This window comes from Haliotis cracherodii, unplaced genomic scaffold, assembly GCF_022045235.1.
Source record: "Haliotis cracherodii isolate W230 unplaced genomic scaffold, xgHalCrac1.p SCAF_14, whole genome shotgun sequence".
Taxonomy (NCBI): domain Eukaryota; kingdom Metazoa; phylum Mollusca; class Gastropoda; order Lepetellida; family Haliotidae; genus Haliotis; species Haliotis cracherodii.
In genome coordinates, this window is record NW_027266269.1 from 25515983 (window position 1) to 25543450 (window position 27468).

The 27468-nt window shown below is 43.0% G+C and overlaps 1 protein-coding gene across 1 annotated transcript; it reads left to right on the top strand.

Annotated features, from left to right (window-relative positions):
• Positions 1-27468, top strand: LOC139461144 (uncharacterized). The gene is made up of 15 exons (XM_071242690.1): positions 1-156; positions 5652-5768; positions 9063-9209; positions 10010-10061; positions 11606-11758; positions 16139-16432; positions 17203-17466; positions 19048-19329; positions 21195-21316; positions 21870-22011; positions 23414-23683; positions 24226-24292; positions 25481-25547; positions 26388-26521; positions 27374-27468. Exons 1-15 carry the CDS (start codon positions 1-3, stop codon positions 27429-27431), a joined length of 2325 nt encoding a protein of 774 aa, XP_071098791.1. The 3' UTR covers positions 27432-27468.

Below are 27468 nucleotides of genomic sequence, written 5' to 3' on the forward strand. Positions count from 1 at the left end.
ATGTCGATTATGTCCACAATGAAGGAGACATCGTCGCACAAGGCGACAGCATGTTTGTACATTGTCGTTGGTCTCCACCTTGTTGCGTTTGTGACGGTAACGATTCTCCAAGCAGGGAGGATACAGAATCTTGAAAATCAATTAACAATTAAGACGGTAAGTGGACACCAAGACATAAAATAATCAATCTTTACTATTAGTTTCAACGTCGTCTGTCACTGTTCCAAATCTGCGACTGTTTTTTTTATTCACCAAGTTTCCTAATTGTCTGGTACCATAACTACAAATTTGAATTAATATATAACATGACTGATACCGGCTAGTTATGAATATTTAGCATGGCCCAACGATTCCATGGTGGGCTTTGAGAACTGATAGCCTCATTGTTCACATTTCCCACAGCGTTATCAGACCTACTACTGGCAACGAACTCGAGAACGTAACCTGCTTAGAATAGGTGTGTTCTATTACACTGCCCGCCGTCATATAGCTGGAATATTGCTGAGTGCGGCGTTAAACAACAAACCAACCAACCATTACACTGCCCGCCGTCATATAGCTGGAATATTGCTGAGTGCGGCTTTAAACAACAAACCAACCAACCATTACACTGACGCCGTCATATAGCTGGAATATTGCTGAGTGCGGCGTTAAACAACAAACCAACCAACCATTACACTGACGCCGTCATATAGCTGGAATATTGCTGAGTGCGGCGTTAAACAACAAACCAACCAACCATTACACTGACACCGTCATATAGCTGGAATATTGCTGAGTGCGGCGTTAAACAACCAACCAAACAACCATAACACTGCCCGCCGTCATATAGCTGGAATATTGCTGAGTGCGGCGTTAAACAACCAACCAACCAACCATTACACTGTGTAGGAAGGTTTTGTGTTGATTTATATTGTGCAAATTGGTACGTGAGTTAACGACTTTAAATGTATAGCATAAACTTGGTAAAATTTTAACTTTTTGACCACAATAAGCTTCCAAATACACCTCACCTTACTCTCATTGTTTTGTTTTGGAATGAAGATCAAACTACACCTCATCATAACCCGGTTGTTTTGTTTTGGAATGAAGATCAAACTACATCTCATCATAACCCAATTGTTGAGATTTGAAATGAAGATCAAACTACACCTTATCATAACCCGGTTGTTTTGTTTTGGAATGAAGATCAAACTACATCTTATCATAACCTGGTTGTTTTGTTTTGGAATGAAGATCAAACTACACCTTATCATAACCCGGTTGTTTTGTTTTGGAATGAAGATCAAACTACATCTTATCATAACCTGGTTGTTTTGCTTTGGAATGAAGATCAAACTACACCTCATCATAACCCGATTGTTGAGACTTGAAATGAAGATCAAACTACACCTAATCATAACCCGGTTGTTTTGTTTTGAAATGAAGATCAAACTACACCTTATCATAACTCGATTGCTTAGATTTGAAATAAGATCAAACTCCACCTCATCATCACTCGATTGCTTAGATTTGAAATGAAGATCAAACTACACCTCTTCATAACCCGGTTGTTTTGTTGTGGAATGAAGATCAAACTACATCTTATCATAACCCGATTGCTTAGATTTGAAATGAAGATCCAACTACACCTCATCATAACCCGGTTGTTTTGTTTTGGAATGAAGATCAAACTACACCTCTTCATAACCCGATTGTTGAGATTTGAAATGAAGATCAAACTACATCTCATCATAACCCGGTTGTTGAGATTTGAAATGAAGATCAAACTACACCTCATCATAACCCGATTGTTGAGATTTGAAATGAAGATCAAACTACACCTTATCATAACCCGATTGCTTAAATTTGAAATGAAGATCAAACTCCACCTTATCATAACCCGATTGCTTAGATTTGAAATGAAGATCAAACTCCACCTAATCATAACCCGATTGCTTAAATTTGAAATGAAGATCAAACTACACCTCTTCATAACCCGTATGTTGAGACTTGAAATGAAGATCAAACTACACCTTATCATAACCCGATTTCTTAGATTTGATTGAAGATCCAACTACACCTCTTCATAACCCGATTCGTTTAGATTTGAAATGAAGTTTAAACTACACCTCTTCATAACCCGATTCGTTTAGATTTGAAATGAAGATCCAACTACACCTCTTCATAACCCGATTGTTTAGATTTGAAATGAAGATCAAACTACACCTTATCATAACCCGATTGCTTAGATTTGAAATGAAGATCAAACTATATCTTATCATAACCCGATTGCTTAGATTTGAAATGAAGATCAAACTACACCTCATCATAACCCGATTGTTGAGATTTGAAATGAAGATCAAACTACACCTCATCATAACCCGATTGTTGAGATTTGAAATGAAGATCAAACTGGACCTCACCTTAACCCGACTTTTTTTTATTTGAAATGACGATCAAACTACACCTCTTCATAACCCGATTCGTTTAGATTTGAAATGAAGATCCAACTACACCTCTTCATAACCCGATTGTTTAGATTTGAAATGAAGATCAAACTACACCTTATCATAACCCGATTGCTTAGATTTGAAATGAATATCAAACTACATCTTATCATAACCCGATTGCTTAGATTTGAAATGAAGATCAAACTACACCTCATCATAACCCGATTGTTGAGATTTGAAATGAAGATCAAACTACACCTCATCATAACCCGATTGTTGAGATTTGAAATGAAGATCAAACTGGACCTCACCTTAACCCGACTTTTTTTTATTTGAAATGACGATCAAACTACACCTCTTCATAACCCGATTGTTGAGATTTGAAATGACGATCAAACTACATCTCATCATAACCCGGTTGTTGAGATTTGAAATGACGATCAAACTACACCTCATCATAACCCGATTGTTGAGATTTGAAATGAAGATCAAACTCCACCTTATCATAACCCGATTGCTTAGATTTGAAATGAAGATCAAACTCCACCTAATCATAACCCGATTGCTTAAATTTGAAATGAAGATCAAACTACACCTCTTCATAACCCGTATGTTGAGACTTGAAATGAAGATCAAACTACACCTTATCATAACCCGATTTCTTAGATTTGATTGAAGATCCAACTACACCTCTTCATAACCCGATTCGTTTAGATTTGAAATGAAGATCAAACTACACCTCTTCATAACCCGATTCGTTTAGATTTGAAATGAAGATCCAACTACACCTCTTCATAACCCGATTGTTTAGATTTGAAATGAAGATCAAACTACACCTTATCATAACCCGATTGCTTAGATTTGAAATGAAGATCAAACTACATCTTATCATAACCCGATTGCTTAGATTTGAAATGAAGATCAAACTACACCTCATCATAACCCGATTGTTGAGATTTGAAATGAAGATCAAACTCCACCTCATCATAACCCGATTGTTGAGATTTGAAATGAAGATCAAACTGGACCTCACCTTAACCCGACTTTTTTTATTTGAAATGACGATCAAACTACACTGCTACACAAACCCATTGTTTAGTTTTGGAATGACGATCAAACTCCATCTCAGTCACCGTGGTAAAAATATAAAACATTGAAGTATGAGTATTTATTATTCAATGCTGATATTCTTCGAAAGGACAGGAGACGAGCACAGTATGTTATTTTCATGTTGTAAGGAGAGAAACATTTCGATCGACTTGGTGTTTTGAATTTGTGACCGCATTCAAATAACTAAAGCCAAAAACCACCTTTCCATATCCAGTAGAAATCTCTGCATAAAACAGAGTCCACTATACAGTTCCGACTATATTATGAGCATGTGTTTATAAATCATTGTCAAACAGTAACGATAAAGCAATATAAACGTGATGATGATTTCATCAAGATAGTGTGCATCTGAATATATGTGTAGGTTGCAAATGTGTAAGTCGAATAAAAAGTGCTTGTATCTGCAAAGTTATGAATCTATAATATTTAATTCTTTCGTGTAAACAAAACTGTGCATAACAACAAACAAATCAAGTGACATAAAGCAGTTCTTTGAAATTTTCGGACGATACCATAGGCATGTGTTCATGAATCACTATCAAATAGTGATAAAGGTGCGCGTATCCTCCTGCCCCACTGGTACAAACACATGCAAAGACAAATCCAATGTTCAACCAAAACAACATGGGAACTTGTTGCACAAGTCAAACATTGCAACGGACCCCCTTTTTATTACTGACCCGTGAAGAGATCAACCGTTTAATAAACATACAGCTGTATTACTCATTGTGTAATACCAAAACGCGTGCTTGTGTACTCTCGGAACACGTTTCACGAACAAATATTGAAAGCTCTCAACATCCCTTGGCTTATTCAAAGACATTGCGTGTGGAGTTGATAGATCACTGAGAGGAGCTTATGCACACTCGATGACCCCAGCAACCTTGTTGCTAGGCTGACGTCACATGGCATTGTTTCGCCGATGGGTCTTGCAACAAAATTCCACAAAGTACGTCATCGGGTATTGTGACGTTATTGTAAAGTTTGAGGTACAAGGCCCGTTCCACAAGGCGATCGTATTGTAGCGCAACGACAGTCGTTAGTCTAAGTTAAAGTATGTGAGCTGCGATAGTCTTAGCCCTACGATAATTTTGTGAATTCTAAAGGTGGACCGTTGTATGGTATTAAATTCATACCTTCCAACTTTTGACGTGTTTGAAGTATTATTCTGATAAATTCAATTGGACTATGCCGTGGATCGTGTAGGTGTCAGCTAGCCTATTCATACTCAACAGTATAATTCTAAAAACATTGTAAATGGCAAGTAATAAATAAAATACTAAACTCGCTCCCGTGTAAAACCAATTTTATGAAACTCGTGAATAGTTGTGGTATCTGACTCGCTTTCGCTCGTCAGATACCAGAACTATTCACTCGTTTCATAAAATTGGTATTACACGGGAGCTCGTTTAGTATTCTATATTTATAACAGATGCGTCAAATTTGGAAACGTCCTCCACAAACAATCGGAAACTTCACTGAGGCCTAGGATATTATAACCTTGATCAAAACGAATATAAGGAAGAGTCGTATGACGCTCTTTGAAATCGTCGTAGAAAGAGCATGCAAACATGACCACCCGAGGGCTATTTCCCGACAAACATGCGATACTGGACATCTGACCCGGTATCTCTGCACGATGAACATGTACTGAAAACAAATAATGATAAGAACAAAGTGAGTGAGTGAGTGAGTTGGGTTTAACGCCGCTTTTAACAGTATTCCAAGTATATCACGGCGTGTCAGCTTAATCTGGGAGGAAAGCCCGAAGTGATGCAGGTCATAGACGTTTAACACTTTGGTGAAATCCACGAGCACGGGCATGGTGCTGACAAACCTAGAAACATAATTGGGGCGAACCGGGATTCGAACCCATAATCAAAGACCAAGGGGCTCAACACTGCACAGCGAATCGCGGCGCCTTAAGCGACTGGACCACCCGTGCCCCCGATAACAATAAAGACTATTTTGGTGGATCTGTTTTGGAAGTGAAAAATGAGCATACCATTTCATACCAATATTCCCAATAATATTCATCATTCCTATCTAATTTTGTTCAGTAAAGAAAGAAAACGTTTAGCTGATGTGCGATAGATTTGAATTTTCTAGGTTGCTGAAGATGTGTTGCTGGAAGTTCGCGACCCTAGGGCCAGGCGGAGTGGTCATGACAGTAACGATCTCAGGGAAACCCGAGACCCTTCCCAACAGGGGCACCCTGGGGATCAGGTAATCCTAGCACATGTTAATATGCTTTACCCACCAGTGAATGGTAGGATGAGATCGTAATTTGGCAGTAGGAGCGTTTCATACAACAGCTGTACCGTATTCGACGTAATAAGCGCCCAGGTCCCTCTTAAAATTAGAAAGAGGGGGCTCTTATTAGAGTATAAGTTTTGTGAGAATAAATAGAGTTGAAAGATCGTAAATTTCGTGGTTTATGCTGACAGCCTGAAATGATACAGAAGAAAGGTCTGTGCGTATTATACACGACACATTATATTTTCCAGAATTTAATTGCCCATAATTAAGGGTGCATATAACATGCGGGTGCGTATTATACACGATTAAATAAGTCTTGTAAACAATGATCAATGTGAAGGGGTGCTCATTGGGATTGTTCACTAGCCAATATATAAGCAAATATCGCCGTGGGCGTGTATTAGGGCAGGGCGCTAATTACGTCGAATACGGTATATGAAAATTGACTGCACATATGTTTGTCAGCAGGAGGAGATCCAGCTTGGATTGCGAGACATGTAGGCTATTCTATTTAATGAACATACGCCATCAGTGAGGGAAGACCACTGCACAATCTTTACCTTAATCATTTACATGTTCTCTCAGCATTCATCCAGGGAAAGCACGGGTTGAGAAACAAGGATATATACAAATTGGAAACAAGTGTAGAGATACAGGTGAAGGGACATAAGTGTGGGGGAAACACAGGTAGAGATACAGGTGAAGGGACATAAGTGTGGTGGAGACACAGGTAGAGATACAGGTGAAGGGACATAAGTGTGGTGGAAACACAGGTAGAGATACAGGTGAAGGGACATAAGTGTGGGGAAAATACAGGTAGAGATACAGGTGAAGGGACATAAGTGTGGTGGAAACACAGGTAGAGATACAGGTGTAGGACATAAGTGTGGTGGAAACACAGGTAGAGATACAGGTGAAGGGACATACGTGTGGGGGAAACACAGGTAGAGATACAGGTGAAGGGACATAAGTGTGGGGGAAACACAGGTAGAGATCCAGGTGAAGGGACATAAGTGTGGTGGAAACACAGGTAGAGATACAGGTGAAGGGACATAAGTGTGGGGGAAACACAGGTAGAGATACAGGTGAAGGGACATAAGTGTGGGGGAAACACAGGTAGAGATACAGGTGAAGGGACATAAGTGTGGGAGAAACACAGGTAGAGATACAGGTGAAGGGACATAAGTGTGGTGGAAACACAGGTAGAGATACAGGTGAAGGGACATAAGTGTGGGGGAAACACAGGTAGAGATACAGGTGAAGGGACATAAGTGTGGTGGAGACACAGGTAGAGATACAGGTGAAGGGACATAAGTGTGGTGGAGACACAGGTAGAGATACAGGTGAAGGGACATCAGTGTTGTGGAAACACAGGTAGAGATACAGGTGAAGGGACATAAGTGTGGTGGAAACACAGGTAGAGATACAGGTGAAGGGACATAAGTGTGGGGGAAACACAGGTAGAGATACGGGTGAAGGGACATTAGTGGGGGGGGAAACACAGGTAGAGATACAGGTGAAGAGGCATAAGTGTGGGGGAAACACAGGTAGAGATACAGGTGAAGGGGCATAAGTGTGGGGGAAACACAGGTAGAGATCCAGGTGAAGGGGCATAAGTGTGGGGGAAACACAGGTAGAGATACAGGTGAAGGGGCATAAGTGTGGGGGAGACACAGGTAGAGATACAGGTGAAAGGACATAAGTGTGGGGGAAACACAGGTAGAGATACAGGTGAAGGGACATAAGTGTGGGGGAAACACAGGTAGAGATACAGGTGAAGGGGCATAAGTGTGGGGGAAACACAGGTAGAGATACAGGTGAAGGGACATAAGTGTGGGGGAAACACAGGTACAGATACAGGTGAAGGGGCATAAGTGTGGGGGAAACACAGGTAGAGATACAGGTGAAGGGACATAAGTGTGGTGGAAACACAGGTAGAGATACAGGTGAAGGGACGTAAGTGTGGGGGAAACACAGGTAGAGATACAGGTGAAGGGACATAAGTGTGGTGGAAACACAGGTAGAGATCCAGGTGAAGGGACATAAGTGTGGTGGAAACACAGGTAGAGATACAGGTGAAGGGACATAAGTGTGGGGGAGACACAGGTAGAGATACAGGTGTAGGACATAAGTGTGGGGGGAGACACAGGTAGAGATACAGGTGAAGGGACATAACTGTGGTGGAAACACAGGTAGAGATACAGGTGAAGGGACATAAGTGTGGGGGAAACACAGGTAGAGATACAGGTGAAGGGACATAAGTGTGGGGGAAACACAGGTAGAGATACAGGTGAAGGGGCATAAGTGTGGGGGAAACACAGGTAGAGATACAGGTGAAGGGACATAAGTGTGGTGGAAACACAGGTAGAGATACAGGTGAAGGGACATCAGTGTGGGGGAAACACAGGTAGAGATACAGGTGTAGGACATAAGTGTGGGGGAAACACAGGTAGAGATACAGGTGAAGGGACATAGGTGTGGTGGAAACACAGATGGAGATACAAGTGAAGGGACATACATGCAGGGGTTCAAACTAGGGACAAACGCGTCGGGTTGATTCAAAGAACATGTTTCCTGATAATAGCAATTTTGCTCCACAAAGTGTGGAGGGATGCCGCCTGAAAAAAAAAGTTGATTGTGTCTGTATATCAAGATATGAAAGACCATATGAAATATTTACTTAAACCCTTGCTGTCACCATAGTTAGAAGTTGCTAAGATATATATCACACTGTCCTTTAATGTGCAATTATATTAGGTATGTATATCATGCTGTCCTTTAATGTGCAATAATATCAGATATGTATATCACACTGTCCTTTAATGTGCAACAATAAACGGATAAGCACATTGTACTGATAAGCACAATCTCCCACTCATCAGTGGGGGCACAGGTGACCCAGTCGTCTAAGGCGCCACGATTCGCTGTGCAGAGTTGCGCCCTATGATTGTGGGTTCGAATCCCGGTTCGCCCCGATTATGTTTCTAGGTTTTTCAGCACCATACCCGTTCTCGTGGGTTTCACCGTAGTGGTAAACATCTGAGACCTGCATCACTTCGGGCTTTCCTCCCACATTAAGCTGACACACCGCGATATAACTGGAATATTGTTAAAAGCGGCGTTAAACCCAACTCACTCACTCCGCTCATCAGTGATGTACAACACACCGTCATTACGTCTGACATGTGCGTGTTTTCAATCCGTGAATTGTTCGTTCTTTGGGGTTGATTAATTTAACATATTTGCTGTCCATTCTTTCAGATCTCAACTAATCTTGTGAAACAGGAAGTGATTGCTGTTCTGCGAGATCTCGCGAGATTGATGGGAGACCATGAAAACTCCCGACAGACTCGACTGACAGTGGAATCTGACCTCGGTGACCTTTTCAAAGATTTGACAGAAGCAGAGGTCAGTCAGTATTCACTGCATGTATTCACCCAGAACATGCTCATATATGGCTTATTGATCAAGAGCTCAGATGCTGGTTCCCTCTGGTTGTGTTTTAGAATTCTCAGCACAATACCCGTTTTTGTTCTTTCACAAAAGGACCGCCTCCGTAATCTAGTGGTAAAGCATCCGCCCGGAGAGCGGAACGTCCGGGGTTAGATCCCCGGCTTCGTCATACCAAAAGACGTTAAAAGATGGTACTTGTTGTTACCCTGTCTGGCGCTGGGCATTTAGGGGCTAAAACAAGGACTGGTCGGTTCGGAGTCAGTACACTCTGTCCTAGTGGGGTATTCATGTTAAACTGCGGCATGGTATCTCAGTGAGCTAGCACTATAAATCGGCATCAGTCCGGACTAGTACAAGCAGCGACACACACGCACATACATACACACACACACACACACACGTGCATGTGCGTCGCTATATAAGTGCAATAAGCTTGGACGCGGCGTTAAACCCTATATCACATCACATCACCTCACCTCTAAAACTTCACTAAAACAAGGACTGGCTGGCGCGGAGTCAGTATACTGTGTCTGAATGGTGTACACACGTTCATTTGCGGCATGGTATCTCAGTGGGCTAGTATTAAACAGGCATTAGTCCATACTCGTACACACACACACACACACACACACACACACACACACACACACACACGTACGTGTATGCACGTCGCTTGCAAACAAATCTTGAACGCCATTTCACCTCACCATAACCCATCGTAAATGTTACTTGAATATGAACATTTCCTGTTTCAGTTGCACCAATTTGAAAATTACTGCTCAAACACCAGCAAGATTTGTTTACCAGGTAGGTTGTCACAGGACACAGCACTGGACAATGAACCGTCATTCACAAACTTACCGAACTGTCCTAAATGTCCTTACTTCAAAACATGCAGAACATTTGCATTTGTTTGTAGAGACTTACAACAAGCATGCACATCGGATAAAACAACATTTGCCAAAACAAACATTCATTCAATCCGCATTGTTTGTTGTTTAACGCCGCACTCAGCAATATTCAAGCTATTTGAGGGCGGTATGTAAATAATCGAGTCTGAACCAGACAATCCAGGGATTCATATCATGAGCATCGATCCACGCAAATGGGCCGGCCATGTCATCGACCAAGGCAGCGAACAAGACCACCCGATCACGTCAGTCGCCTCTTACGACAAGCATAGTCGCCTTTTACAGCAAGCATAGTCGCCTTTTACAGCAAGCATAGTCGCCTTTTACAGCAAGCATGGGTTGCTGAAGGCCTCTTCTTCCCCGGATCTTCGCGGGTCCAAAAACAAATCAAAGCAACCCAAACATTATTGTACAGAAAGCATCTTCTTCTCGTGAAACCAAAATACCCAAAGGTACAATGCTACCACATTCACACACTCGAATCTTTATTTTCATAATAATTCGATTTTGTACTGAAGCAAATATGGCAAATTTTGGACTCTGCCCTGATTTTATACAGTGAGTGAAAGACTGAGGATGGTTTTACGCCGCTTTTAGCAATATTCCAGCAATATCACGACGGGAGACACAAGGAATGGGCTTCACACATTGTACCCTTGTCGAGAATCGAACTCGGGTCTTCGGCGTGACGAGCGAACGCTTTAACCACTAGGCTACCCGACTGCCCCTGATTTTATACATATGTATAATTTTAAGAATCAGGACAGAGGTGAAAATGTCTTTCTATGTCAACATTGAAAGGTTAAAATGAGACATATTTTGTATTACAACGTTATCGTATCGTTATCTATCGACATGATCTTATGCAACCAACCATGTCGGATTAACGGGACTTGAATGTACTTGATTATGTTCTTAGTCAAGCAAAACAAATAAATTAAGGAGCCAAAGAACCATTCCTCTCAGTTGATCATATCATATGTTTGATTTTCATTTGAAAATATCTTAGGGTAGTGAAAAAATATTCCAAAATATTTTTTAAATAATTTGATTTAAAACTTTTAAAATTTACTAAAGAGATCGCATAATACACGACTGTTGATGGACATCTTATCTTTGAAACTATATAAATGTGCTTTCCTAAGCACACATTTACAACACTTCAAACATGGTAGGGCTCATGTGGTTACAAATTCTTTTCAGATTTCTATTGGATATGGAAAGGGCTTTGTGGCTTTATTAGCCCCATTGAACCAAATTGTGTTTACACAAAATTACCCTGCTAAAGATTTTTTTACAAACTGTTGCAGGAATGAGTGATGGTTAAATAAAGATAATCTAATTTAATGAAAGTTCTTTCAATTTTCAATTACATTGAAAAAACTCGGTTTACATTTTTGGCCCATGTGTTTATATCCCTATTCTGTGTGTGTGGTGTAGGTCCCAAGGGGGATCAAGGCTCCGCCGGGATGAAAGGAGACGCAGGAGCCGTGGGTGCGAAGGGCGATGAGGGCGTGAAGGGAGAGCCAGGAATGCCGTCTCCCCCTGGTCCAAAAGGAGAGCCGGGGTATACAGGTTCTCCAGGGCCTAAAGGTTGGTTGCAGAGTGAACGAGTCTCTCCGGTTTAAGGCTTATTTGAACAATATTTCAGTCCAATCAAGGTTGGATCGTTTATCCGGACCCCCATTATCAGTAAACCTTATCAGTCAGGATACCCAGATTACGGAAAACCTGTTAGTACGGACCTCCTTAATCCGAAAACCCTATTAATCTGGACCTCCTTAATCCGGAAATACTGTTAGTCCGGACCCCCATAATCCGGAAACCCTTTTAGTACGGACATCCTTAATCCGGAAACCCTGTTATTCCGGACTTCCTTAATCCGGAAAAAATGTTAGTCGGGACTCACATAATACGTAAATTCTTTTAGTCGGGACCCCAATAATCAGCAAACCCTTTTAGTCGGGACCCCCATAATCCGGAAACCCTGATAGTCCGGACCTTCTTAATCCGTAAATCGCGTTAGTCCTGATCTCTATAATCCGGAAACCTTGTCTCGACCAGCGTAATACAGAAGTCTCGGTTATTCCGGAGCTCCATGATCTGGAAATCCCGTCAGTCCGCTCCCGCCTTCCTGACGATCTTATTGAACATTTAATATCAAACCTGTATCGTACATAAAGGGGATTAAACGAATATAAAGACACATTTACACCACAGACGTCAAATGGAAGACATGACATTAAGAGCATTTGATATTTGTTTCAAAGTGATATGCTAAATGCAATAAAAGAGATCGTGGGTCGTTTAGATTTAGCTTTCGAAATGATGGTAAAACAGAACAGCGAGAGTTTAAAAAGTGAGATGGAGCGTCTAAAGTTTCCAAAGGGATGTTACTTTTAATCTTACCTGACATGCACATTATTTGAACTCAATTGCTGAATGACGTTTTGGTATTACAGTAATCTACGGTTATAACGAACACGCTTATAACGAACTGACAGATATAACGAACTTACTTTTTGTTCCCGACTACTTGCTGTAGTCATGCTGTATATCTACTTATAACGAACTACGGTTATAACGAACTTAAACTAGTAGTCCCTTTGAGTTCGTTATAACCGTAGTTTACTGTATACATAAGCGGTATACAACTGAACACAAATGTAATTTGGCGTCATGGCAACAGACATTTTGCCGATCACAAGCTCCTTTTAGCGTAACGGTGTCGCATAATGTGTATCAATGTCGACTTTCGATGAACGTGGTGTACAAAGTCAAAATATGAACTATGACCACAACTACAAATATCTCTGTTGTTTTCGAGGCCACCCAGTACAGTAAACTACGGTTATAACGAACTAAAAGGGACCACACATTTTAGTTCGTTATAACCGTAGTTCGTCATAAACATATATACAGCATATATACAGCAAATGGCCGGGGCCAAAAACAGTTCGTTATATCCGCCAGTTCGTTATAAGCGTGTTCGTTATAAACGTAGTTTACTGTACATTAAACCATATGTCCCGACAGTGGAGTCTTCTCTTATTGCCTACAGTGTTATCAAAACAACTTCATGGTTCAGGGGACACAATGTCAAAACCTTAATCCCTACACCGTAATGAACTTGTCCATGTAAAATCCAAGATTTGATCTCCAAATAATCATATCACACACACACACACACACACACACACACACACACACACACACACACACACACACACACACACACACACATATATATATATATATATATATATATCGTTGATAATGAAAAACACTTTGACATTTGCAAAATACTTACAATGGAAATATGCAATCCAACCCTTATACTACTTGTATCTTGATATTTGATACTGTTAAATATTAGACAATGTCAGTTCCAAGTTAGTCCCGTCATAGCAGTCACCCAGCTACATCAAGGAACTGGAGCGGGCTCACCAAACCGATCTGTAGATGTTCCTTGAGACTGACGATACGTTGTTCCAGTTCACGGTACATCTTCTGTCGTGGTGGGGGTCGGGCGCCATGGGGGCACTGGGCCAGCTTGTTTCGTTTTGTTTCCTCCACTCGTTGAAGGGTCTTGATCAAGGCAAAGGTGTTGAGATGCGCACTTTGGACAGTTAAGGTTAAGGTGAACATGCCATCCTTCCAGGTGGTTGTTAGTGCGCGGTCCGGTGTTGTCATGGTGATTTCATATGCCAGGAAGGAATAGTGCTGCATCATCCACCCAATTTGTCACTACATAATCATTGAAGGGGATGGCTTGGGGAAGATTTGGCGTTTCATCCATGGCATTGGCCCAGGTGTCTTGTATTAAACCCAGCAGCAGCAAGGGTAAAGTGGCGGCATGTCTCACCCAACGGTTCACTTCTGGATGCCTGTTCTCTGGGCCTTCTTCCATATGGCCTTGGTATAGTGGAAGAAGTATTCACGTACATCAGTGTTAGGAAACATCTCTTGGACAACATTGATGGAGTTTGGAGAACTGCCTGGAGTAGTTCGGGATTGAGGGCAAGTCCAGTACTGGTCACGATTGCTTCCTTCATTATCCGGAATCGACGCACATATGTTGCCTCTCTGTTGTCAGGAAGTACAGAAAAAAGTTGTGTCATCGTGGAACCCACAGGCCTTGAATGACATAAAGCTGATCACAGAGTGGTGGGTAAGATTAAAATGTCCCATCCATGTATATCTGATCGAGCTGCTGAAGGAGTCGATGTTGGTCATCTGAGGGAAAGCAAAGAATACGGCCATCACTTCCATCGCTGACACAGAGAAAGCTCTTGTCTGTATTAACTGTCCAACCTCTGCAAGGGAACCCGGCAGGACTGGGATGTTCTTCTTTCGTCTCCTATACAAGCCAGGGCGCAGGGTCTCATATGACTGCAGAAGAGCAGCATCTTCACGGTCCAATTTTGATATCTCTGCATCATATATGCCCGAACTTGTAAGGTGAATGACTGTGCGGAGACAAATGCACTAACACTCAGGACAGCAAGGATTGACACTTCCTGTTGATGCATGTAAGTCATCTGTTGTTCAGTATATAACTGAAGTTATCAAGTAAGACCTGTCTCCCTCTACGCTGTGACTCCAACTACATAACCGTTCATGTTGTTGTTATGACTTTAAGTGCTTAAGATGTCACCTTCTGCCTTAGAAATTTCGGCTGACCTGTCTCTTCTCTTTGTGTGTAGGGTACACATATCTATTGCGAGTTTTGGTATTCATAGAAATTTTATTTTTGTATTGATATGATTTCTGTTTTTTGTATTTTGTATTGTATGATTTGTATTTTTATCTTTGGCTGTTCTGTTATATACTTTCGAGCTGTTGTCCATCTCTCAGAAATAGAGTTATTTTGGCCTTCGCTGTAGCATCTCACCTCTGTTTGTGGGTTCGAATCCCGGTTCGCCCCTGTTATGTTTCTAGGTTTGTTAGCACCATACCCGTGCTCGTGGGTTTCACCGAAGTGGTAAACGTCTGAGACCTGCATCGCTTCGGGCTTTCCACCCACATTAAGCTGACACGCCGTGATATAACTGTAATACTGTTAAAAGCGGCGTTAAACCCAACTCACTCACTCACTAATCTCCTTCTAATTCTTTCTAATGGAGTTCCTCTTATTCTTGTTCTATCTTTTCCATAACTGGCTTACACACTAGCTGCTCAGGAGGTTTAGACAACAATAGCTTGACTATGAACAAAATTATTTATTTTCAAGAGATTAATAACTTGAAATGAAAACACACAGAGTTCCCCTTTGATCTACTGGGTGTTGAAAGGAAATATATAAACAATATGTTTCAAAGCAATCACAGGTTTTATCAACATATAGCAAAGTAACAATAACATACAAAATACTTTGGACTAGTCCACAATTAATTTAAGGGTTGCATTTTTCACAGTGTAGGCAAAGTGCACTAGTAACCAGCTTTACTATAAGCAAAAGGCACTGTAGGCGAAATACACTGAAGGCGAATAGAGATGGAAACCTCACAGTAACTATGACTCATTCATTCATCCGGAAATGTATTACTCAGGACGACCGCCTCCGTGGTCTAATGGTAGAGCGTCCACCCGGAGAGCGGAAGGTCCGGGGCTCGATCCCCGGCCGCGTCATACCAAAAGATGTTAAAAGATGATACTTGTTGTTACCCTGTCTGGCGCTCGGCATTAAGGGACTAAAACAAGGACTGGTCGGCTCGGAGTCAGTATACTGTGTCTGAGTGGGGTATTCATGTTCACTGCAGCATGGTATCTCAGTGGGCTAGCACTATAAATCGGCATCAGTCCGGACTAGTACAAGCAGCCACACAAACACACACCCGTACATGCACGTCGCTATATAAGTGCAATAATCTTAGAGGCGACGTTAAACCCCATTTCACCTCACCTACTCAGGACGATTTCACAGGGAATGATGCCGTTCATATATGCGAGGTTTCGTTGTGTTTCCAACAGGTGAACAAGGCAAAGATGGCCAGCCCGGACGTAAAGGCGATGTCGGGAGTAAGGGAAATATGGGCTTGACAGGGCTCCCTGGTTTAAAGGGGGAGCCCGGGCCCTATGGGCCAGCGGGCCCCACGGGTCCTAAAGGCGAAGCTGGAGCTAGAGGGGATCCGGGTATTGCTGGTGTGAAGGGAGATCCTGGTGCCCCTGGGGCTAAAGGCGACACAGGAGACAGAGGGCTCCAGGGGAGCCAGGGACCCATGAGTCTTCCTTCCTCATCCTCCTCGGCATGTTGCATGAATCTGAGTAAGTTCTTCGCATTGCTAGTTAGTACCGCTCAGGCCAGTCTGATTGTACATCTAAGTGGTTTAAAGAACGGGAGTGTGATCATATTCAAAGTCATGTTTTAATGGGGTTGTAATATTACTCACCTTATCCCTTACTCAAGCGATCACACACTCGTGGACACACTAACACGCTCACACAACCATTTACCCGCACCTGACTAACGGGATCGGGTGGTTAGGCTCCCTGACTTGGTTGATGCATGTCATCAATCCAAATTGCGCAGATTGATTGCTTATGATATTAATCAATGGATTGTCTCGTCCAGACTTGATTATTTACAGACCGCTGTCCTATAGCTTGAATATTGCTGCGTGCGGCGTTAAGCAACAAACAAACAAACAAACAAATACATGTATTCACACAATCACAAACACAATTGCAAAATCAGACACAAACATTCCCATACAGTCACACACTCAAACAAGTGAAGACACTAGCTACTAAGCTCACACAATTACAAACGTCCATACTCTTGAACACAATGTTCATATAATCACACTCCCATACACCCACACAGACAGTCACACACAGTCACATACAACTACACACTAGCACGCACGCACGCACGCACGCACGCACGCAAGCACGCACACGCACGCACACACGCACGCACGCACGCACACACACACACTCACTCACACACACACTCACACACACACACACACACACAGACACACACTGGTTGTCCCTTGTGACTGCACTGATTAAAGTCCCCCCTTTAATTTCAGCCGAGCCTGCATTCCACGCACCGAGTGGCTCCATTACGGTCACCGAGGGATCTCCGGTTGTGCTCGCCTGTGATCCCATTGGCTACCCTCCACCCCACGTGACATGGACGCCTGACGTTTCCACACTTGACTCTTCCCGATTCTCATTGAAGGGGTACGATCTCAGCATCAGAAATGTGACAGTGGGCGACCACGGGGCATACACCTGCACGTCCTCTAACGTGTTTGGGACGAAACAGAAGGTGATCCTGCTTCAGGTCTTGAGTGAGTAAAATGTAGATCGGTCTTGCATTGGTTAAGAAACTGGTCCTTCAACTGGACGTGGTTCGGGGGTCTACTGTCGAAGATGTGTGGCATCACCTGGGCAGAGTGTGGTTCTGGGGTTCGTTCTCGACACTCTGTGACCTCACCTGGGCAGAGTGTGGTTTCGGTGGTTAATTCTCGACACTCCTTGATCTCACCTGGGCGGAGTGTAGTTCTGGGGTTTGTTCTCGCCTCTCTGTGACCTCACCTGGGCAGTGTGGTTCTGGGGTTTGTTCTCGACACTCTGTGACCTCACCTGGGCAGAGTGTCGTTCTGGGGTTAGTTCTCGATACTCATCGACTCACCTGGGCAGAGTGTGGTTCTGGGGTTTGTTCTCGCCTCTCTGTGACCTCACCTGGGCAGAGTGTGGTTCTGGGGTTAGTTCTCGACGCTCGGTGACCTCACCTGGGCAGTTTGGTTCCGGGGTTTGTTCTCGACACTCTGTGACTCACCTGGGCAGAGAGTGGTTCTGGGGTTTGTCCTCGCCACTCTGTGACTCACCTGGGCATAGTGTGGTTCTGGTGTTTGTTCTCGCCACTCTGTGACCTCACCTGGGCAGTGTGGTTCTGGGGTTTGTTATCGCCACTCTGTGACCCGTCCTGGGCAGTGTGGTTCTGGGGTTTGTTCTCGACACTCTGTGACCTCACCTGGGCGGAGTATGGTTCTGGTATTTGTTCTCGCCACTCTGTGACCTCACCTGGGCGGAGTGTAGTTCTGGGATCTACTGTCGAATACATCTACCTGACTAAGTGTATGTAATAGTCCTCGTCGTTCCATAAAGATTTAACAGCAATGTTGATCTAAAAAGGTTCAATCGTGCTCGTTGATCAATGAGGATTCGAAAATGCTTGTGAAACCATAGAGGTCAAAAGGTTTATCAAAACTACCTAGGTTTTGTTTTAGTGTTTGTGTGTTGTTAAACGCCACACTCAGCAAAATTTTAGCTGTATGACGGCGGTCTGTAAACAAGAGAGTCTGGACCAGACATTCCAGTTATCATGAGCATCGATCCACGCAATTGGGATCGATGACATGCATCAACCAAGTCAGCGAGCCTGACCACCCGATCCCGTGAGTCTCCTCTTACGACGTGCATGGGTTGCTGAACACCTATTCCCTGCCCGGATCTTCACGGGTCAGTCATCTGTATGACGTAGATAAATATAAAACGTCAATGCAAGAGATGACCAGTCTTGATTATCCACCGAAACAGATCCATGTTGGCGTAAAGGGCAAAATAGATGTGAAAATGATATGAATGGATAACTGAAACTCAGTGTTCGCGAAAAGACAGCTTTTAAATTAATTAAGTGTAGGGCAGGTCTCAAGCACATGATGTAGCAAAGCATTTCTTCTCATTTTCAGGGGGCTGTCGGGTAGCCTAGCGGTTAAAGCGTTCGCTCGTCACGCCGAAGACCCGGGTTTGATTCCCGACATGGGTACAATGTGTGAAGCCCATTTCCGGTGTCCCCCGCCGTGATATTGCTGGAATATTGCTAAAAGCGGCGAAAACCATACTCACTCACTCACTCTCATTTTCAGGACATATAAAAGTGACCAGTGTACATGTGAACCACACTGTGACCGAAGGTGAACCAGTAATGCTGGAATGCAAGTTTGACAGCGAGAAGCCCCTGTCTATTACCTGGTATCACGTCAACGTGGATGGGTCCAGACAACGGGTCTCTTCCGGTATCAGCCCCACGACGGGCGGGTCACAGCTGTACCTACCCATCTCCCGTTACCAGGACAACGGGCGCTACGTCTGTGAAGCTAACAATGGTCCCGAGACAGTGGATGTCAGTACCTACCTCAGTGTTGAATGTAAGTCTCACGTGGAGTGAAAGTTCGGAGACGCAATAGCTTTTAATGTTGAATGTAATTCTCACGTGGATTGAAAGTTCGGAGACGCAATTGCTTTTAGTGTTGAATGTAAGTCTCACGTGGAATGAAAGTTCGGAGACGCAATTGCTTTTAGTGTTGAATGTAAGTCTCACGTGGAGTGAAAGTTCGGAGACGCAATTGCTTTTAGTGTTGAATCTAAGTCTTTCTTGGAGTGAAAGTTCGGAGACGCAATCGCTTTTAATGTTGAATGTAAGTCTCACGTGGAATGAAAGTTCGGAGACGCAATTTCTTTTAGTGCTGAATGTAAGTCTCACGTGGAGTGAAAGTTCGGAGACGCAATTGCTTTTAGTGTTGAATGTAAGTCTTTCTTGGAGTGAAAGTTCGGAGACGCAATAGCTTTTAATGTTGAATGTAAGTCTCACGTGGAATGAAAGTTCGGAGACGCAATTGCTTTTAGTGCTGAATGTAAGTCTCACGTGGAGTGAAAGTTCGGAGACGCAATTGCTTTTAGTGTTGAATGAAAGTCTTTCTTGGAGTGAAAGTTCGGAGACGCAATATTGCTTTTAGTGTTGAATGAAAGTCTTTCTTGGAGTGAAAGTTCGGAGACGCAATATTGCTTTTAGTGTTGAATGAAAGTCTTTCTTGGAGTGAAAGTTCGGAGACGCAATTGCTTTAAGTGTTGAATGTAAGTCTCACGTGGAGTGAAAGTTCGGAGACGCAATTGCTTTTAGTGTTGAATGTAAGTCTCACGTGGAGTGAAAGTTCGGAGACGCAATTGCTTTTAGTGTTCAATGTAAGTCTTACGTGGAGTGAAAGTTCGGAGACGCAATTGCTTTAAGTGTTGAATGTAAGTCTCACGTGGAGTGAAAGTTCGGAGACGCAATTGCTTTTAGTGTTGAATCTAAGTCTTTCTTGGAGTGAAAGTTCGGAGACGCAATTGCTTTTAGTGTTCGATGTAAGTCTTTCTTGGAGTGAAAGTTCGGAGACGCAATATTGCTTTTAGTGTTGAATGAAAGTCTTTCTTGGAGTGAAAGTTCGGAGACGCAATATTGCTTTTAGTGTTCAATGTAAGTTATGCGTAGTCAAAGTCAAGAGACACCAGAGCTTTCATGCCCAAACAATCCCCATCCAATAACTACGGTGGCCCATAAGGGACATGGAGTCTGTTTTTCAATATAATATTTCCACTGCGGTGAAAAGTATTTCCACCGTGGTGATAATATTTCCGCTTCACATTTCAGCGACTCAATAGCTACTTGAAAATACATTTTCCATGTTTTCGGTTGTTGTTATACTTGATTTATCACATATTTGTATGACAAATTGTGTTAATTTCCAAAAGGTTACGATAAAAGTAAGTGACATATCAAAATATTGAAAAACAGACTCCATGCCCCTTAAGGGCACCGTAAATGGCCATTTCTTGTTTGTTTCATATTTTGGCCACGGTCAAACATATGCATGGGTGTATACTTTCTTTTGGCCGTCAGTTTAGTTTACTTTTTTATTGTAACAATTTGTCTATATAAGTATTACGTAGACGTAGACAGATGATAGATGTTATTTGTGTCTTTGGTGTATTTTAACATCACAAGAGAAATTAGGCCTTGTCACGTTAGGGTGTGAACACAGTTTGGCGCCGTATGTGCTGTGATGTTGCGACAGACATGACTTATTCCAGTCTCACCTCAGAATACAATACAAGTACCAGCAGTCTTCACACAAATATGGTGTAAACATTCTCCGATCCCCGAGATTGTCTGCTGTCACCAGGCTTTATGTGTCAATATGTTGCCGGACTGTATGTCAGGAGACCCACTCACACCACACCACGTTAATTCCAGCTCGGCCCCACATCACCAGCTTGTCCGGGGACGGGCTTGTCACAGCTACTGCAGGACAGACAATCCGACTGTGGTGTAACGCCACCAGCTTCCCCCCAGGCACCGTCACGTGGACAAGCACGGTAGGTAATCGTAGGTCTGTTTTGTTTGTTGGTTATAGATTCGCCCTTTTCTTCTTGAACATATGGAATATTTTTGTCAAAACAAGGAAAGGTCAAGCGTGAAAGGAGATCTTTTCGCCCAGTGTGTTAAATGTATGCATTTCATCCCAACCTGTACCTGCTTGTTTTATCAGCCTCCCATCTGTTCAGACAGAAGGACGGGTCTCTTTCTGTTGCCAACATTGATAAAACCAACGAAGGACGCTACAGCTGCCCAGCCCAGAATCCACATGGCTACGATATAGAATATGAAAGGAGATCTTTTCGATCAGTGTGTTAACGACTGTTAATTTCAGCCCAACCTGTATCTGTTTCTATCAGGCTGCCAATTCCCATCTGTTTAGCCATAGTGACGGGTCTCTTTCTTTTGCCAACATTGATAAAACGGACGAAGGACGCTACAGATGCCAAGCCCAGAATCCACATGGCTACGATATAGAGTATGAAAGGAGATCTTTTCGCCGAGTGTGTTAATGTTAATTTCAGCCCAACCTGTATCTGTTTGTTTTATCAGGCTGCAAACTCCCATCTGTTCACCCATAGTGACGGGTCTCTTTTCGTTGCCAACATTGATAAAACGAACGAAGGACGTTACAGATGCCAAGCCCAGAATTCCCATGGCTACGATATAGCGTATATTACCCTGAAGGTACAAGGTGGGTGTTGTTTTTTCCTTATGACTATGTTATAAATCTTCGAAACGAAATACTCTTTGTTACATTTCCAATTAGCTTGAACGATCATGCATTCAAGTCATGGGCATCAATTAATGAAACTGTGGAGAAATGGGGCTTAACGTTGCGTTCGTGCGAGCAAGAGAGTGTTTGTGTACGTGAGTGCGTGTGCGCTTGCGTTCCAGACAGTGAAACAACAATTACGCACTAGGTTTGTCACGGGTTTTCATAGCCATGTATGTTTGTTTGTCTGTTTGTTTGTTGTTTAACGCCGCACTCGGTAATATTCAAGCTATATGACGGCAGTCTGTAAATAATCGAGTCTGGACCAGACAGCCCAGTGATAAATATCGTGAATATTATATCGAAGCACGCAATTGGGATCGATGACATGCATCAACCAAGTCACCGAGCCTGTCCACCCGATCCCTTTAGTCGCCCCTTACGACAAGCATAGTCGCCTATTACGGGAAGCATGAGTTGCTGAACACCTATTCTACCCCGGATCTTCACGGGTCACATAGCCGTGAATGACCTGTCTTACAACAGAAGCTGCACGTGCCCATGTATTCATTTTCACGTGCATAGTTGTTAAAACAAATGACACGTGACAGTTAATTCTTCTGTACCATGTGTGATAAAGTTCCTAACCTGGCCTAGATACAACCACGTCTACTCTTTTCCTCAAAAAGCAATCAGATTGTGTGGGTTTTTTTCAAAATAAATGAGATGTTAAGTCCCTCACTTGATATATAAAATAATTAATTATTGGTTGATATACACCTGGCAGAGAAGAATTATAGATTATATTACAGATCCCAGACGCAAGCAGTGTTGTATGGAAAGTTAGGATGCTGATGACAGTTTGATATTAATGAATATTTAAAATTTGATTTTTATGTTTCAATTAAGCAGCATTCAGTAGATCTACAGGTGAGGTGAGGTGAAGTGAAATTGGGTTTAACGTCGCGTCCAAGATACTTGCACTTATACAGCGACGTGCATGCACGTGTGTGTGTGTCTGCTTGTACTAGTCCGGACTGATGCCGATTTATAGTGCTAGCTCACTGAGATACCATGCCGCAGTTTAACATGAATACCCCACTCAGACACAGTATACTGACTCCGAACCGACCAGTCCTTGTTTTAGCCCCTTAATGCCGATCGCCAGACAGGGTAACAACAAGTACCATCTTTTAACGTCTTTTGGTATGACGCAGCCAGGGATCGAACCTTCCGCTCTCCGGGCGAACGCTCTACCACTAGATCACGGAGGCGGTCCGTAGATCTACAGGTCCATGTAGCTACGAGCATATTCTTATCAGAAAATACCATTGTCCATGGATTGACCAATATTGGTAGTATAATTATTATCCTTTGTCAGACCCACCAAAAGCCAGCCTTGCACCTAGTGTCACCCCTGCGAAGGGGGTCATCTTCTTTGACTGTACGGTGACGGGCGATCCACCGCTTCAGGTGACGTGGACAAAGGATGGCCAGCCCCTTGATATCAGCAACAAGGGCAAATACGTACAGATCCCCGGATCAGGGGGCAGCCACAAGCTCCTCATCAACCAGATCGCCCCCACCGACTATGGAATGTATTCATGTACCGCCACAGACAGTTTGGCATCGGCAACGAGCAGTGCATATGGTAAGGCGTTATTCCACTAAGTGTGGATCAACCATTTGATATTCTGAGTGTGAGTGAGTGAGTTTGGTTTTACGTAGCTTTTAGCAATATTCAACCAATATCACGGCGGGGAACACCAGAAATGGGCTTCACACATTGTACCCATGTCGGGATTCGAACACGGGTCTTCGGCGTGACGAGCGAACGCTTTAACCACTTGGCTACCCGGCCGCCCCTTTGATAATTTGAGAGGGCAAGGGGTTGGGGGTAGGGTGTGTTTGCTGGGATTCTTTTAAAAATAATAATTTGTTTCAGAAAACTCTTTATTATATTTGTCCTAAGTTTTAGCAAATGCATGATACCATAGTCTTGAAATTTATTATATAGTTCTGTGTCTTGATTTTTCAACATATTTTCTTAAGTTTTCCTCACTGTACCTTGAAATTTCACAATGTCATCGTGAGGTTTCCGTAGTTGTGGAATCGAACACGTGTTTTTAAACACTAATTATAAAGCACCCGCCAACTTCTCGTTACCTGCTATTTATTGTTGTCTTTACACAGCGTACAATGACCAGGGACCAGGAACCTGTAACACGACCTTCTCACAGTGCACGTTTGAATATTGTGGGTAAGTACCTTTGATATTGTAGTTTATATTCAAATACAGCATATGTTCAGTGAAACAATATTTGCATCCTTCAAATGTTAGGTATACATACATACATACATACACACACACACACACACACACACACACACACACACACACACACGCACGCACGCACGCACGCACACACACACACACACACATGTACATACATACATACCGAACACTGCTTTTTTTTAATCAAACGAAATTCCATTCAATCTAGTACGATGAAAAGTATTCTCCACTTGAAAATATCTTTCGAAAAGAAGTCCTTTCGAAAATTTGGGATTAACAACTATTCCACATAGACCATTCTAAATGAGAGTTTCTATGCTAAGAGTGATTCTTCTTCCAGCGACAGGTATTTTAATTAACGCGTGTAGTGGGATGTGCAGGTGTTTGTGTTGCCCAAGTACGAGGGGTGGACACGAACAAAAAATGTAGTTCACCCCGTTATGGAATTTATCATTACATGTATACAAGTAAAAAATAGTTATTTCTGTGAAATATTTGTACTTATGCGTCTATTAGATCTACCGTGTAACCGCCATCGGTCTCGCTGCAGGGTAGTTCGAATCGTGAACACTTGTGGCATGACAAGCATCTGACGTCAGTAAATAAATTATGACGTCTTCATGTCTGTACATTCCAGTCAGACAAATGGTATGGATTTTCACATGCTTATGATATAGACGGACTCGCACAATGGACTTTTTTGGTTATGGAAAGGAACTTGACGCTGAGTATCCAGTCAAACAATTAACTTCCTTAACGAGTGATGATAAAGTCTTCTCCATGACAGATGCAAAGTTCCATCAGCTTCGTGGTCACGGGTGGCCCAGTCATGTAAGGCAACGCAATTCGCTGTGCAGAGTTGCGTCCCTTGGGCACGCTAGAAACCTATGATTGTTGGTTCGAATCCCGGTTCGCCCCGATTATGTTTCTAGGTTTGTCAGCACGGTACCCGTGCTCGTGGGTTTCACGTCACGTTTCAAGTGGTAAACGTCTGAGACCTGCATCACTTCGGGCTTTCCTCCCACATTAAGCTGACACGCCGCGATATAACTGGAATACTCTTCAAAGCGAGGTTAAACCCAACTCACTCATTCACTCCATTAGCTTCAGTTGGCACAATATTTGCACTTGGTACAATGACTCTCATTTCAGACTTCACTGCCCCGCCACCTGTCTTGCGGATCCAACACCGGTGTATGGAAGCACAACATATGCATCGGTTTGTTTATAAACCAAACAACTTGTTTAGGTCTCTGCCGTGGCTGTCCACCATCTACCGCGTTCGTCGGGGGACCCGTGAAGATCCGGGGTAGAATAGGTCTTCAGCAACCCATACTTGCCGTAAAAGGCGACTATGCTTGTCGTCAAAGGCGACTAACGGGTGCAGATGGTCAGGCTCGCGGACTTGGTTGATGCTTGTCATCGATCCCAATTGCGTGGACCGATGCTCATGATATTAATCGCTGGATTGTCTGGTCCAGACTCTATTATTTACAGACCGCCTTCACATAGCTGGAATTTTGCTGATTGCGGCGTTAGACACCAAACAAACAAAACCAAATAATGTCATTATGGCACGATAAAGAAGTTATTGCCCTCGAGCATTTCCATGTCGTACTTATCATATATACAAATATATACAAATAAAATACAAAAACCAAAGGCTCTCATTATATATAATTGACCCGTGAAGATCCGGGGATGGTCTTCAGCAACCCATGAATGCCATAAAAGGCGACTATGCATGTCGTAAGAGGCGACTAAGGGGATCGTGTGGTCAGGCTCGCTGACTTGGTTGATGCATGTCATCGTATCCGAATTGCGTGGATCGATGCTCATGATGTCAATCACTGGATTGTCTGGTCCAGACTCGATTATTTACAGAGCTGTTATATAGCAGTAAAAAATGCTGAGTGCGGCGTTAAACAACAAACAAACAAACAAACAAACATAATATAAAATTAATTGTATTCTTAATATATGAACTTCATGATAAGAATACACATTTGGCTAATAATCTCCATATACAGTAACAAAAAAGTATTTTTATGTTTGCTAGTCCTCCTCCGTGTGCCGGTCCGCCATACACGATGGTCTGTTGTCTGAGCATGCGCCAGGGACGGTGGTGTGGCAGAATGTTGGTCAACAGGGTCAGTTCACAGCTTCCACTTCGCACGGGGTGACGTCACTCGCGTGAGTATATGGAAACTACAACTGCCTTCCCAATACACAGGGCGGTCGGTAGCCCAGTGGTTAAAGCGTTCGCTCTTCACGCCGAAGCCCGGGTTCGAAACCCGACATGGGTACAATATGTGAAGCCCATTTCTGGTGTCCTTCGCCGTGATATTGCTGGAATATTGCTAAAAGCGGCGTTAAACCAAACTCACTTGCTCACCGCAATACACAGCGTTTCTTATATACCCAGGTCCCAAGGGCCGTCTCGTGAGTTATTTTGACAAATATTCATCAGGTGTTTGAGCAGGATTACTGGGGTACAGCATTCAGTATGTGAAGGACATTTCGAAATTTGACAAAAGTTTTGTTCAATTCGACACATTTGACACATTTGACTACCATATGATCACGTGTTCAGGTGATCAATTGACTTGCGTTTGCATGTGTTTATGATGAACCCAACATGATGATGTGTGTTTGTACGTACCCCTCCGACCCCGCCCTCAAAGATATGTCACCTCATAACAATAGGTGTTTGTACCCCCCCCCCCCAACTCATGGATATGCCCCGACCCGTGAAGATCCGTGGTCTTCAGCAACCCATGCTTGCCGTAAAAGGAGACTGTCCTTGTCGTAAGAGGCGACTAACGGGATCGGGTGGTTAGGCTCGCTGACTTTGTTGAAGCATGTCATCGTATCCCAATTCCGTGGATCGATGCTCATGTTGTCAATGACTGGCTTGTTTGGTCCAGACTTGATTTTTTACAGACCGCCGTCATATAGCTGGAATATTGCGGAGTGCGGCGTTAAATAGCAAACAAACGAACAAAAGATATGTCCGCCCATGACAATGTGTGTTTGTTCTTCCAGACTAGGGAACCCTGCTTTAGGTGCCAAGCCACTGGTCCTGGACAAGAAGAATCTGTGATGTAGCGGACATGTACCTTTGTCAAATAAACCATAAC

Bases quoted from the DNA above. Each gene is read 5' to 3' on its own strand.
- LOC139461144 (XM_071242690.1), top strand. From the start codon at position 1: ATGTCGATTATGTCCACAATGAAGGAGACATCGTCGCACAAGGCGACA. The intron at 11,759-16,138 runs GTTGGTTGCAGA...TGTTTCCAACAG, and splicing joins AGGTTCTCCAGGGCCTAAAG to GTGAACAAGGCAAAGATGGC. The intron at 23,684-24,225 runs GTAAGGCGTTAT...GTCTTTACACAG, and splicing joins GGCAACGAGCAGTGCATATG to CGTACAATGACCAGGGACCA.